Source organism: Aspergillus mulundensis (assembly GCF_003369625.1).
Source record: "Aspergillus mulundensis strain DSM 5745 chromosome Unknown scaffold_1, whole genome shotgun sequence".
NCBI lineage: Eukaryota > Fungi > Ascomycota > Eurotiomycetes > Eurotiales > Aspergillaceae > Aspergillus > Aspergillus mulundensis.
The window spans coordinates 3,453,797-3,467,395 of record NW_020797889.1 but is presented as its reverse complement, the minus strand read 5'-3'; the positions used below and the strand labels follow the sequence as shown (position 1 = coordinate 3,467,395).

At 31.7% G+C, this 13,599-nt stretch overlaps 2 protein-coding genes across 2 annotated transcripts; both read right to left on the bottom strand.

The window, feature by feature from the left end:
• Positions 1-682: 682 nt before the first annotated feature.
• DSM5745_02608 (putative GTPase NOG1) lies at positions 683-2,885 on the bottom strand (the record flags this gene model as incomplete). The annotated part of the gene is made up of 5 exons (XM_026744624.1): positions 683-724; positions 784-2,477; positions 2,528-2,629; positions 2,690-2,798; positions 2,865-2,885. The coding sequence occupies 5 exons, from the start codon at positions 2,883-2,885 to the stop codon at positions 683-685; spliced, it is 1,968 nt and encodes a 655-aa protein (XP_026607787.1).
• Positions 2,886-3,441: 556 nt separating this feature from the next.
• Positions 3,442-4,414, bottom strand: DSM5745_02607 (polyamine acetyltransferase; the record flags this gene model as incomplete). The annotated part of the gene is made up of 3 exons (XM_026744623.1): positions 3,442-3,465; positions 3,516-3,968; positions 4,010-4,414. 3 exons carry the CDS (start codon positions 4,412-4,414, stop codon positions 3,442-3,444), a joined length of 882 nt encoding a protein of 293 aa, XP_026607786.1.
• Between the last annotated feature and the right edge of the window lie 9,185 nt (positions 4,415-13,599).

Genomic DNA, 13,599 nt, shown 5'->3' with positions numbered 1-13,599 from the left:
CCTAGCTCTTTCAATACCCGAAATTTCGTCCGCTCTGTCTCATCAAGAACAATATCAAAGCTTGCCATAATATACTTTCTTTATGCTCTCCGGAATCCGGACATCACTTCCGAACGCTAAGTTTACCACCACGTGCAGTAAACCCAAACACGACCCGTCGTTCAAACGTCGCGTCGGGAGTGGCCAGGGCTACCAAAGCGGATTTTGGCGATTTGTTGCAATCTCAGACCCTTTGACGTGTCCTATTGGGGCGGGCGTGAAACGCCGGGATATAGAGTTCGTGCCTGGGCGGGAGGCGGACCAACCCATGGATGTGCCAAACCATGGGGTAGCTTAAGTGTGGACAGATGCTGACTAGAAAATAGGCAAGACAACTCAAATAATTAAAAGAAACCGGGTAAGGAATGATTCTATCCATTGATAGCCGTCTAAGTTCTCGTTCTCATAAGCCTGAATAGAACTATGTATAAGACGCGCACAAGATATCATATCAAGACGAAGACAAAGACGAAGATGAAGATAACACAAAACAAGCCTTCCAAACGCCGTGTGATTTTTAGACACCATGATCATAACGAGTATGTAGGATGAGGACTGGACTACGGAGGGAAAAGTATTAGGAGGAAACGGAGCATCGGTATCGTAGCGGCAAGCAAGATAGGACGAAAAGAACGACAAGAGCTTAACGACGTTGCGTCTTGCCCATGCCACGTTTGCCGGCAACCTGGCGATAATGTTAGTGGAGGTTGGATATTTAGAAATCTGGGTGAAAGTGGAACGTACCAAGTGCTTCGTGAGAGACACGGTCTGGTGTCGATCGGCTTCTCCCTGTCTGGCCATGCGGTTCATCTTCTTCTGACCGAGCTTCTTCAGACGCTCGGCCTTGGATCGGGCCGCCTCGTCGGTAACACCATCCTGCAGACGGTCTGTAGCAGCCTGGCTGCGAGCGCGGCTCTTGGCGCGGGCGATGGCCTGGCGGGGGTCGGAGGGGTCGATGTCCATTGCGTCGTCGCCGTGGGCATCGCGCGTCAATGGGCGGCCACGGGCCTGGCTCTGAGAACGGACGCGATCGAGAGCAGCATCGCCGTCGTAGCCGGCCGCATCCAGGCCAGCCTCCATCTGGGAGAGCTTCTTGGCCTTGGCGCTACGGGGAATGGCCGCGCGGTTCTTGAGCGACTTGCGAAGCTTGGCCTCGTTCTTCATGAGAACGCGCTTCTCGCGGATCAAGTCTGCCTTCATGCGGGTATCGGCATCTTCGGCGTCCTCGACGCTCTCGTCCGAGTCGTAGTAGCCGTCGGCCTCGAGCTTCTCCTCCTCTTCCTCCAGAGCGGCGAGCCTGGCCTCGATATCAGGGTCCACGTAATCGTAAATGTTCTTGCCGTTCCACACTTCGGGGATCTTGTCGTGCTTCCATTCGTCGTTGGCGAGCGTGTAGGTCTTCTTGAGATCGATGTTGTAAACACCAGCACCGCCGTTCTCCTCTTCGATGTCCCGCTCCAGCTTCTTTCGGTTGGGGTCGTTCTTGTCGTATTTCTTGAGGTTTTTGATGGCGTCGGGAATGAATGTTTCGAGTTGCGCTCCGCCCATGGGCTGAGCGACGTGGATACGCGCAAGGACGTCGCCAAGTCGGCCACCAGGGGTACCAATGCTGTTGGTTCCAGACTTGAGTTTCTGCGCCACTCGCTCCGCCAGCAGCTTATCGCAGGCCGCGTTCTTCACGTTGGTCACACCCTCGGTGGTGGTGCAAGACAGCTGCAGGAGCTCAACGTCTCCTGACTTTAGCATGCCCTGCATCTGCTCTTGGAGCTCAGGCTCAAGATCTTCCGGCCGTCGGACATCAATCTTGTTCACCACAATGAAAACGATCTTGTTGGCAAACAGAGGTCGGATACTGTGGAAAAGCTTAATCTGGTCGGCAACGGAGTAGCCGCACTGCTCGGAGAGATCCATGAAGTACATCACGGCGGACCGCAAGTGCGCAATGGCGGTGATGGACTGCATTTCGATGGTGTTCATCTCTTCAAGAGGGTGGTCGAGAATACCGGGGGTATCGATGGCTTGGAATCGGAGGTACTTGTAGTCGAAGTGACCGACAAACAAACTCTTGGTCGTGAAAGCGTAGGGCTGGACATCAACGTCCGCGCGGGTGATGCTGCGCAGGAAACTGGACTTTCCGACATTAGGATAACCGCAAATCAGAAGGGTTCGGGTGTTGGGGTCAATTGAGGGCAGACGACCCAAATGTTGTCGGACTTGCTCCAGATAAACGAGGGGATCCTTGAGGCGTCGGCAAATGGTGGCCATACGACCGAGGGCGGCGCGCTTGAGCTGCTTGCACTGGAACAGAGACTGAGCATATTTGATGAGACGGACGTAGTCGCGGGACACGGTTTCGATCAGGTGCTTAGCGGTTGACACTTGACCGAGGGCGATTCTGAAATGATCGGCATCGTAGAGTGTGTTCATCAAATCCTTGTCTATCGGTTGTGAGACAGGTCCATGCCTGATGGAGTAGACGAAGACTCACGGAAAGGGTGGATGTCCTGCAATCTAGGGAATCCATCCAAAATTGCCTGGAATTTCTCACCGAATGTCTCTTGGGTGTACTTGACCTTTCGGGTGTAGAAACCTAGAGATTTTGGATTAGCCATCAAAGCGTCCAACGCCGAGACTCATAGTCGCGAAGTACCTCGAATACGGCTGATCTTGAAGCCCGCACGGATCTGAGTGGGCAGCTGTCGCTGTGTACGACTGAGGACGATATCCAGAAATTCCTGGCTGGTGGGCACCGGAGGGATCTATCAAGCGGTGAAAACGTCAGTATGGAGGTTTCGAACGGGTGGCGACGGGGGTGAAATCTGTACATCTTTCCACGTAGTCTTCATGATGGGCACCTCGGTCGATCAAAAAATGACTTTGATAAGGTAACCCGAAATGCGATGAGGGCGATGGTAAACAGCCTGATCGATAAAAAAATTATTATGGAGGCGGTCGAGGCAGAATTTTTGGCGGGCGGTGAGCGAATGTGGGGGATTCTGCAGTCTCTAACCGAGTTTCGGCCAATGATGTTTCGGAGCAAGCTGGTCTCTTATCGCCGGCTTGCTTCTGCTAGTGACTGCTACTCCGTCCAAGTCTAAATCTACAGTCATGTCCAAGTCGAGTGCTAGAATACATTGACTACCGAGGTATCTATGTTAAACACTGAGCCTGCCCTGACCAAACCAACCCGGTCATCATATCATAGCAGATCGTATCATCATACCCTAGAACTCCATTGCTTTTCGAAGCCGACCACTTGAGACCAGACATAATCCATGAATATGCATCGATGGGAATGAATACAGAAGGAAAAGAGGGGATAAGAGAAGCGTATGCTAATCAAAAGCCACAGAAAAATATTCGTAGCAGAAGTAAAGCTGCGAAAATATCTCGCAGACCAGCTCACTCCGTGTTGAGCTCCAGCGCCTGAACAAAGTTAGCAGCAATTCTAAGAAATCTCGCGCAAGCAAACCCACCATATCTGTCCAGCCACCGCCACCGAATTGGCATTTGCTCAGGCCTCGGTTCTCGAATCCCAGACCCTCGTAGAATGGAATGAGGTTGTCGTGGGCGATAATCACAATGCGGTCCGCGATGGCTGCCTCCCGAATTCTTTGGATATACGACTTCATGAGTGTGCTCCCCACCTGCTTTCCTTGGTGTTCCTGCAAAACCGCCAGAGAGTGAATAGCGATCGAGCTTCCATACTCGTCGTGACCGACGGTCTCCCCATCGACGACCGTTGAGCGCGCAGTCTTCCAGTCCGCAGGTAGTTCCATAGACCTATCCGTCACATAGGGAGTGGATGTTCGAGTAGCGATAACGTGTCCGACGAGGGTAGGGCGAGGTTTGGGCTGGTCTAGCCCAAGAACCGGAAGAGTGAACAGACCAAGGCAGAGCTCGGGGCATCTTCCTAGGCGATAGGCGAACTGGTCAAACTATGTTAGCAAGAGTAAAAAATGAACCACACGGGAGCAATGCATGCCTTCTCTCGAGTGCAGCGCTCCTGTTCGGGGAATGCCTCTTCCACAGCGACACAGTCGTCCACGTTCGACTGGGTCAGAACCTGCACAAACGGATGCAGGTCGTCTAGCTTCGAGGGTTGGCGCACGGGCGGACGGCGGAACCAGTAAGGATATTCGTTCAGATCGTCATGGTCAACTGCGACATAGTCATCCTCGACCTCGTCCTCCTCGTCATCGTCGTCGGTTTCCTCCAGGGCGTGCCCGTTGGTCATGATCGCGTCCGAGTGGTCGTACCCGCCATGGTTGAGGTCGTTGCCGGTTATGGGCAAATGGAATCCGTCTCCGTTCGATAACGGCTTGAGGCCGTTAATAGGGTGGTCTGCGGGCTGGTTATGTGACTGGTCCGACATGGCTTGGAATTGCAGGGATGCCGAGGTACGAGGCGTAGATCCAGGCCGATTGGTCTTGTCTTATATATAGTGAATGTCGGATTTCTGAGCGTTCGAGAGTATGCAGTCTGGAGAATGCAGTGGTCTGGAAGGAGCGATTGAGAAAGGCAAGGAGTGGACTGTGGACGGTAGATTAATCCGATCGAAAAAATGGTCAGAGTGGTGGGCTGGTGGCCACTACTAGTGGGTCGGGAATGCAGGCGATAAGGCTTGAACAATGAAAAGAGATTTAGTCAAGGGCCGAGCGTCTAACCAGATCTTGCAGAACTGCAAGGATCGAATCCTGGCAGAATATCCTCATCAGTACCTGTCAATATTTACCCACCGTCCTAAGCAATACTATTGAGTTAAAGAGTTCTCATGCGCCTTCCGAGTTGCGGCCCGCGGGGCAAAGGACGGATAAGTTAGGAAGCTCTTATTCTACCGACGGTCCACCAAGGGGGGCCCCACCCATTAGTTAGTATTTAATATATTTTAGTTTATATAGTAGTAATTATATAATTTAAAACTATATACTGGCCTTGCTATGTTAGCCTCCCCCATGCCTAACCTAGTATTAAAACTTATAGTAAACTTGCTAAGTTACACTAGTATATTATATTATATAAAAAATCACATAAAAATTAATATACCTATAAAACTTATAAGGTTTTTAATAAAAAAAAAGTTAAAAATAAATAATTACAGGGGCGGTTAAACTAGTTTTAGCTAATTAAAAAGTAGTATTCGCGCTAATTTAGCAAAATTTAAACTTTTTAAAAAACTGCTATAAACACCATATAATTTAAATATATATTTTATTATTAAATATTAAGTATTTACTAAAATAGTAAATAACTCCTAAACTTTATAAATTTAAATACTTAAAAAATTTTTATAATATAACTTAACCTTGCCCTTTTAATATATTTACTTTATTTTAATTTTTATTATAAATTTATAACGCAAAATACTTGCAAAGTTAAGAGTATAATTATAAAAAAAAATAGCATGTAAGATTCGCGCGCTTTATTTAAATAAAGTTATACTTTATATAAAAACCCTTATATAAATAAAAGCTATAATAAAACTAGGCATGTATTTTTTTACATATTTTTACTAGGTAAGCCCTCCGCCGTTACTAAGCTAAATTTTATACTAATAAACCTTTAAATAGCTTTATAAATATAGGTACTTTAAATTATATATAATTTTTTATAAAAAATTAAGTACTAGCATGTTAACAGCCTTACTAACATGCTAATAGCCTTATTAATATATTAATAACCTTATTTTTAGCTAAATACCGCGCGGATATACCTCTAAATAACTTTATAAATATAAGTACTTTAAATTATATGCAATTTCCTATAAAAAACCAAGTACTAGTATATTAACAGCCTTACTAACGCGTTAATAGCCTTATTTTTAGCCAAGCACCATGTAAATAAACCTTTAAATAGCTTTGCTAATACAGGTATATTAATTTATATATAATTTTTTATAAAAAATAAAGTACCTGTACTTTAATAACTTTTTAATATATTAATAGTTTTATTTTTAGCCTAACACCACGTGAATAAACCTTTAAATAGCTTTATAAATATAGGTACTTGTAAGTCGCGTTTGTACACTGCGGTGAGCTTAGGAGAACGTGAATTACTGTAATAGGAAAGGCGTTGTATATTTGTAGTAGGAACTAATTGCTAATTTTTTAAGTTAGAGTTTGGAGTTAAACTTAGTATTTTATATATTATATAACTAGCCACCGCCTTGGCGCGCGGTTAATTTAGTATTAATATTTTTTTACCTAGCGGCCTTAGGCTGCTAAATTATATTATTATAATACTATATAATTATAATACTATAATAATAATAATAATACTTTTTTTTTTAAGTAATCGCGCCCTTGCAATTTATAAATTTATATTTATATTTTATAAAATATAATTTAAATTATAAATCTTATTAAGCGCTATAAAATAAGCTATTTTTAAATTTATAAAGTGTTATAATTTACGTGTAATTTATATTTAAAGTTAAGTATAAAAAATTAATTTAATTACCTTACTTTACTTTTAAATTTAAATATAGTGTTATTACCTGCGGTAGCTAGGCATAGTATTTTAGTTTTAATACTAAAGCACCCTTATAATTTTTTTTTTTTTTTTTTAAGTTTTTTTTATAACTTAATTAAAAATGCCTATTATAAGTATACACCTTTTTATTATGTTTTTATTACTTTTTAATTATTTAATTATATTCCTGGGGTTAAAATACCCTATATTTACCTTTTTTTATGCTTTTTAAGTATTATATTATTTATTTTAGTAATATTAGTCCTGTGTTAGTATTATTAGGCCTATATATTTTATTTTATTTTATACTTAGTTTTTATAATAAAGCTTTAAGCTTTAAATAGCTAAATTTTCTTGTTTTTACACTTTTTTTAATATTTTTAGTAACTATTTATAATATATAATTATTTTATTCTAGCTATTAACATGTTATCATGTTAACCTTTTATTTATTTTTTTTTTATATTTTACTGTGTACTTACCTTTTTAATTTAGCTAATAAGCTTTTTATATTTAGCTTTTATTATTTTTATGTTTTTAAAACTATTTTTAGTAGTTAAATTAAATTTAGTTTACCTTTATTATAGCCTTTATTATATTACATGTTTTTAACCTTATTTTTTTTTTAAAATCTTTTACGCTTGCCTTTTGCTTTATATTTCTTTTACTTTAATATTTAATATAGTTTTATATTATATTTTAAATGCTATTATTAATAATTATTTATTTTATTATAATGTTTTATTTTATATTTTTTTATTATAGTAGTTAAGCCTTAATTTTAGCCTTTACTTTTTATTTTACCTTTAATATATAGGATTATATTTCCCTGCCCTTTACTTATATATTAATAATTATTAACATGCTAATTATTAAAATTACTTAATTTTAATACTTACATGCCCTTATTATTATTACTACTATTATTACCCCTGCTACTATTCCCGCCGCCCCTACTAATAAGGCTTTTATTAGTATTTTTTTCTTACCACCCCTGGGCTTTATAGCTTTACCGCTTAATCTTTATATTTTATAATATATTATATATATTATTATTATAGGGCGCTAAAATAAAAATATATTTATTATAAATATTATAATAAAAGCCCTTACTTATAACCAGGGGGGTAAAAAGTGCTAGTTTTATTATAATATAAAAAGGGCGCTCTTAAAATATATAACTATTAATATTACCTTAGTAGGTAACTAGTTATAAAATATTCTTAATATTATTAATATTATATATATAAAAGCTAGTAGTCCACAAGCTTATAAAAACCTTATTATTTTAAGGGCAGCTTATTAAGTATTTAAAATAGTTATTAAGTAAACTACCACGGCTAATAATATATAAGTAGCTAATTTTATAAATATTATTATATTTATATTTAACTTTACTTTATAGGTTAGTGCCCCCCTTAATAAAAATAATAATTTATTATATAAGTTAATCCCCTTCCTGTAGTATTACCGTGTTTTAGTTTATTAATTTATTATAATAATTTTTTTTTTAATTTTTAAACCTTTATTTAGTGCTACTTTAGTAGCTATAATTTTTTTTTATATAAGTGCGGTTTTAGCTACTAAGTATATATTTATATATTTTAGTTTGCACTATATTATATTACTAATTTTTTTATAAACTTTTATTACTTTTAGTGCGGGGTTTACTACACCTTAACACTTTTAAAAATTTTTATTAGGGTTATTTTTATATTAGGTATTAATATTAGCGCCCTTGTGGGCTTGGTTCTTATTTTATATATATTAGGTATTACATGCCGCGCGGCTTAGCCACTTATTTAAGTTTTTTATTATTTTTTATTTTATTTTATATTTTTATTTTTTTTTTTTATTAAAAGGCCCTGCGGGCGCCGCTAATTAGTAAAAATAATATATTTTTTTTTTTTTTATAAGTGCGCGTAGGTTATAAATATAAATATTTATATTTAGTGTTTCTTTACTTTACGCAATTTATTTTTATAGGTTTTTTTAAAATTTTTAAGTGCTATAGTTTTAACTATATAAATTTTTAGTTCCCATGTATTATTTTTTATATTATTTTATTCTTGCTATTTTATAAGGTATTATACCTTGCCCTTAAATTTATAAATATTAAGAATTTTTTTAATAAAGTATTTTTTCTTGCTATTTACTAGTATAAAGCTAATATTTAATACTTAAAATAGGTCGCCGCGGTAAGGTTTTAAAAATATAATATAAAAAATATTATATAATTATTATATATTTAGTAAAAGTAGTAGCTTATAGGACTGTTTTCCCTATTTTATAATTATTAAAAACAGGCTAATAAATATTTTACTTAATTTATAATTTAGTCTTACTAACTTAATATTTTTTATATAAAGTATAACATGGTTATTAATTTTAAAGCTTATTTTTTTATGCTTTTTATTATATTAAACTGCCATGGCTTTCTTTAACTTTTATAATTATTTTTTTAAATTCGCGCGGATTTTCTTAAACTTTATAGCTTTTTAAAGTTTAATTTTTAATATTTAGTTAGGCCCCTTAATATTAATATATATAATTACCTTTAAATTTATAAAAGCTTTAGTAGGTGTGCAACCTATAAACTACTTATATATATTATTATTTATAAATTATATTATTTTAATTTATTATGGCTAATTATCCTAGTACTAGTTAATATAAGCATAAAAATAATATTTAAAAACTTAGTTTTACCTTTTAATTTAGCCATTTATCTGCGGGTAATATATAATAAATAATTTTTATTTTACGCCCAGGTAGTAGCTTAGTATAACCTAAAATATATTAGTAAAAAGACTTTTATGGTTACTAACCATGTTTTTTAATATATTAATAAAGTAAAAAATATTATTTATAAGGGTATTTGCAAGTTATTCCGCGTTAATATTTTTTAAGTATAAAATATATTATATAAATTTAGTATATATTTTAACTATTACTAAAACAGCGTTATATACACGCTTATTATATTTTATAAATAGTAAACTAGTAATAAAGTCTATATTAATTTATTTTATAAGTGTTTTTAGTAGGCTTAGTAATTCTAATAATTTATATAGTTTATACCTATAAACTATAATTTTTTAGTAACTATTATACTTTTTAACATGTTTCTTAATATATTTAGTTATATCTAGCTAATAGTACCTTTAAAAAATATTTATAATAATTATATTAACACCTTAATACCCACCTTGGGGCTTGTTATAGTTTACTTTTATAATTTTTTTATAAAGTGCCACTAACTTTAATATGTAAACTTAGTTTTTAAAGTATAATAAGCTATTATTTATTACTTTTTAATACTTAAGGTTTTTTTTATAGTTTAAATTTATAAGGTTATTTTTTATTTTTTTAAATTTTTTATTATATTCTTGGGCCACCTAAAGTAGTTTTATAATACTTAATTATAATTTATTTATATATAGGTTCTTATTTATTATAATAACTTATATATTAAGTTATAATTTAAACTCTAGGTATAATAATAATTAGTTATTTAATTACTTTTATAATTTATAAAAAACTATCCCGCCTGCGGCTTTTTTTTTTTTTTTTAAAAAAATATAATCCACTTTTTTACTTAAAATATTTACTAGGTTTTTTGCCCCTAGGTAATATTTAATAATAAAATTAAAAGCTATAAGTTTTTTTATTTATCGCGCTTGTTTTCGCGTTAGGTTTTTGGTTATTATAAATTATTATAAATTATTATAATTTATAAGTATTTTAATAAGGAATTTACTACCCTTAAAATAATATTTTTAAACTTAAAAGTATTTTATAATTATAAGTATTTTAAAGTCATGGGTTTTATACTAGGTTTCTATATTTTTTAATTTATAAAACTAAAAGGTAATTAAGTACTATTATATATTTTTTATTAATTAAAATAATACCCTGGTAATGGCATACCCTAAGGCATTAATTTATAATTATATATATAATTTTAGGTTAAAGTGTTATAGTAATAGTTATTTTATAAATTTAAGGCATAATATATTAAATACCTTTAGGGCCTTTTTTTTTAATAAGTATTTTATAATTATATTAAGTTTTATAAGGTTAAATAGCACTACCACAACTTAGCTATAATTTTTAATAAACCTTTAATAAAAGCTATAAAATCCTAAAAAAAATACTACTTTTTTTATATTTTTTGGCCTTGGCCACTTTACAATGGTTTAAACTTTTTTTAGTTTTATTTTAATTTTATTAGTGGTTATAATAAAGCCTAAAAAGTTAATCTTTTTAATATAAAACAAGTATTTACTAACTTTTATATATAGCTTAAAATTACATAACCTTTTAAAAATTATTTATACATGTTATTCATGCTCTTTCTTATTCTTTAAAAAAATAATAATATTATTTAAATAAATAATATAAATTATATTAATTAGCCTAGCTAGGGCGCGGTTTATATAAAATTAAAATATTACTAGTATATTTACTAGTTTAAATAGTATAACTTAGTATTTATAAAGTTTAAATTATGTTTTAAATACTATTTTTTACTTATTTTTTTTATAAATTTAAAGTTTATAGTACGTGTCTTGCAAATCTAGCTGCGTAAAAATTTTTTTTATTTTAAAATAGTTAAGGATTGTGTTAAGTAATAGTAATAGGTATATATTTTTAATTATAATAGTATTTAGGCCTTAATAGTTTATATAAAAATATAGGCTATTATTTTTTTTTAATATAAATAGTACTAGAGCTCCCGCAGGACTTTTTAACAGGTATATTTAGCTTTTTTTAAAAACTTTTTTAATATATTTATATAGGACCTTAAGCTCCTTTAAAAATAGTAAGTAAATATACTTACTTAAAGGCTTAGCACTAGGTTATAACTTAATTATATAATTATAAAATTAATAAAATATAAAAATATTTACTTTTACTTTAAAAAATATATTTATATATTTATAATATTATTTAGGCAGCGGGATTTTTTTAACCTTTATTTTATTAAGGTATATTATAATATAGTTTTCTTACTTAAAAATTTATACTAAAAGTACTTTAACTTTTATAGTAATTTTTGTAGTATATTCTTATATTATTATTATATATTATAAGTATTTAAAATTATACTTTACTTTTTAATTATATATTTAATTATTAATTTACTAATTTAAAATAGGTATCACGGCTAGTAGCCATAAAAATCCTAAAATTATATTATAATTATTAATATTAATAACTTTAAAGTTTTATTAATAATACTATATATTACGCGTAAAATTTCTAGTATAAACTATAAGTATATATTTTTTATAAAATATTATTATATAGCTATTAACTACGCGTACTTTATAAGCTAATTTTTTACTTTATATTAGGTAGGATTTTGCCCAGCACTAGTTTATAAAATTTACTTTTACTTTAAAGTTAATAAAAACCCTTGTATATTATTATTTTTTATTTTTTTTTTTATTTTTACCTAAATTACCCAGGCCTATAGCATATTTTTTTATTTTATATAAACCCCTAAAGCTTGTATTATATAAAGCTTTAAGGTTTTATATTTTTTATATTNGGGCATGTTATTTTTAACACTTATTAAGTATAATATATAATTATTATAGTGTTTTAGCTCTTAGTATTTATAAATAAAAAACTTTTTTTATATATTTTTTAGGATTTTTTAATATAGGTGTTCTTGGCGTTAATTATTTTTATACTTATAAAATAAATATTTCTTAATTTAGTTTAATAACTATATAAATTACCTAATAATTTACCATGGTTGCTGCTTTGCATTACCTTATTTAATTAATAAGTTATTAACTAGCATTATTTTATTATTAATTATTTTAACTAGTATATTAAAAAATTCTTTTTAAATAAATATAGTTTTTACTTTATAAATATTAAACTATTCCCGCCTGCGGTCCTCCGCTAGAAATTTAATAAATTAGGATATTTTATAGCTATTATTTAGGTAGTAGGTTAAAAAGGTTTTAAAATATGTTTTTATGTTTAACTTTTAATTATTAAATTTTTTAATATTATTTGCCTAGTATGGTTTTATAAATAGTAATTTTCTTAAAAAGTTTTTCTTAAGTTATACTATTATTATTATAACCTTTTTAATAGTTTTTTTTAAAATTATAAGGTTATTAAAGTTTATTTAACATGGGACTATTAATTACTTAATAAATTAAATAAATATATTATATATTTATTAGTTAGCTTTAGCTCTTATAATTTATTAGCATGCCTTTTTAATTTAAGCATAAATTTATTAGTATTTTTCTTTTTTTTTTTTACGGCGTTCTTATTCTTATAATTTTTTTTTTTTACTAAAATTACTTTTAGTATTACCTATAGTTTTTTAATAATTTTTTTATTATTTTTGTTTTCTTGCCCCTGGGCAGGCCTTTTATATTTTAATATTTTTTATATAATTTAGGGTTTAATAGCAGGGGCGCCCTTAAAATTTTTTAATTTAAAATTTATAAATTTCTTCTTGGGTATATTAGTTAAATATTAAGTTAGGATTTATAATTACTTTTTTAAAATATTATCCGCCGGCCCCTAAAATTAAGTTTATTACCTAGCTATTATGTAAAACAAGTTTTTTTTTAAAAAAAAAAGTAATTAAAACTATAAGTCATGTTTATATACTATAATAAGCTTAAAAAAACATAAATTACTATAATAAAAAAGGTGTTATATATTTATAGTAGGAATTAATTACTAATTCTTTAAGTTAGAGTTTAAAGTTAAACTTAGTATTTTATATATTATGTAACTAGCCGCTGCCTTAGCGCGCGGCTAGTTTGGCGCTAACATTCCTCCGCCCGGCGGCCTCAGGCCGCCGGATTGCGTCATTGCAACACTACGCAGTTGCAACACCATAACAGTGATAACAGTACTTTAATTTATATATAGTTTTTTATAAAAAACAAAGTACCTGTACTTTAATAGCTTTTTAATATATTAATAACCTTATTCCTAGCCTAACACCACGCGGATAAACCTTTAAATAGCTTTATAAATATAGGTACTTTAATTTATATGCAATTCCCTATAAAAAATAAAGTATTTATATTTTAACAGCCCTTT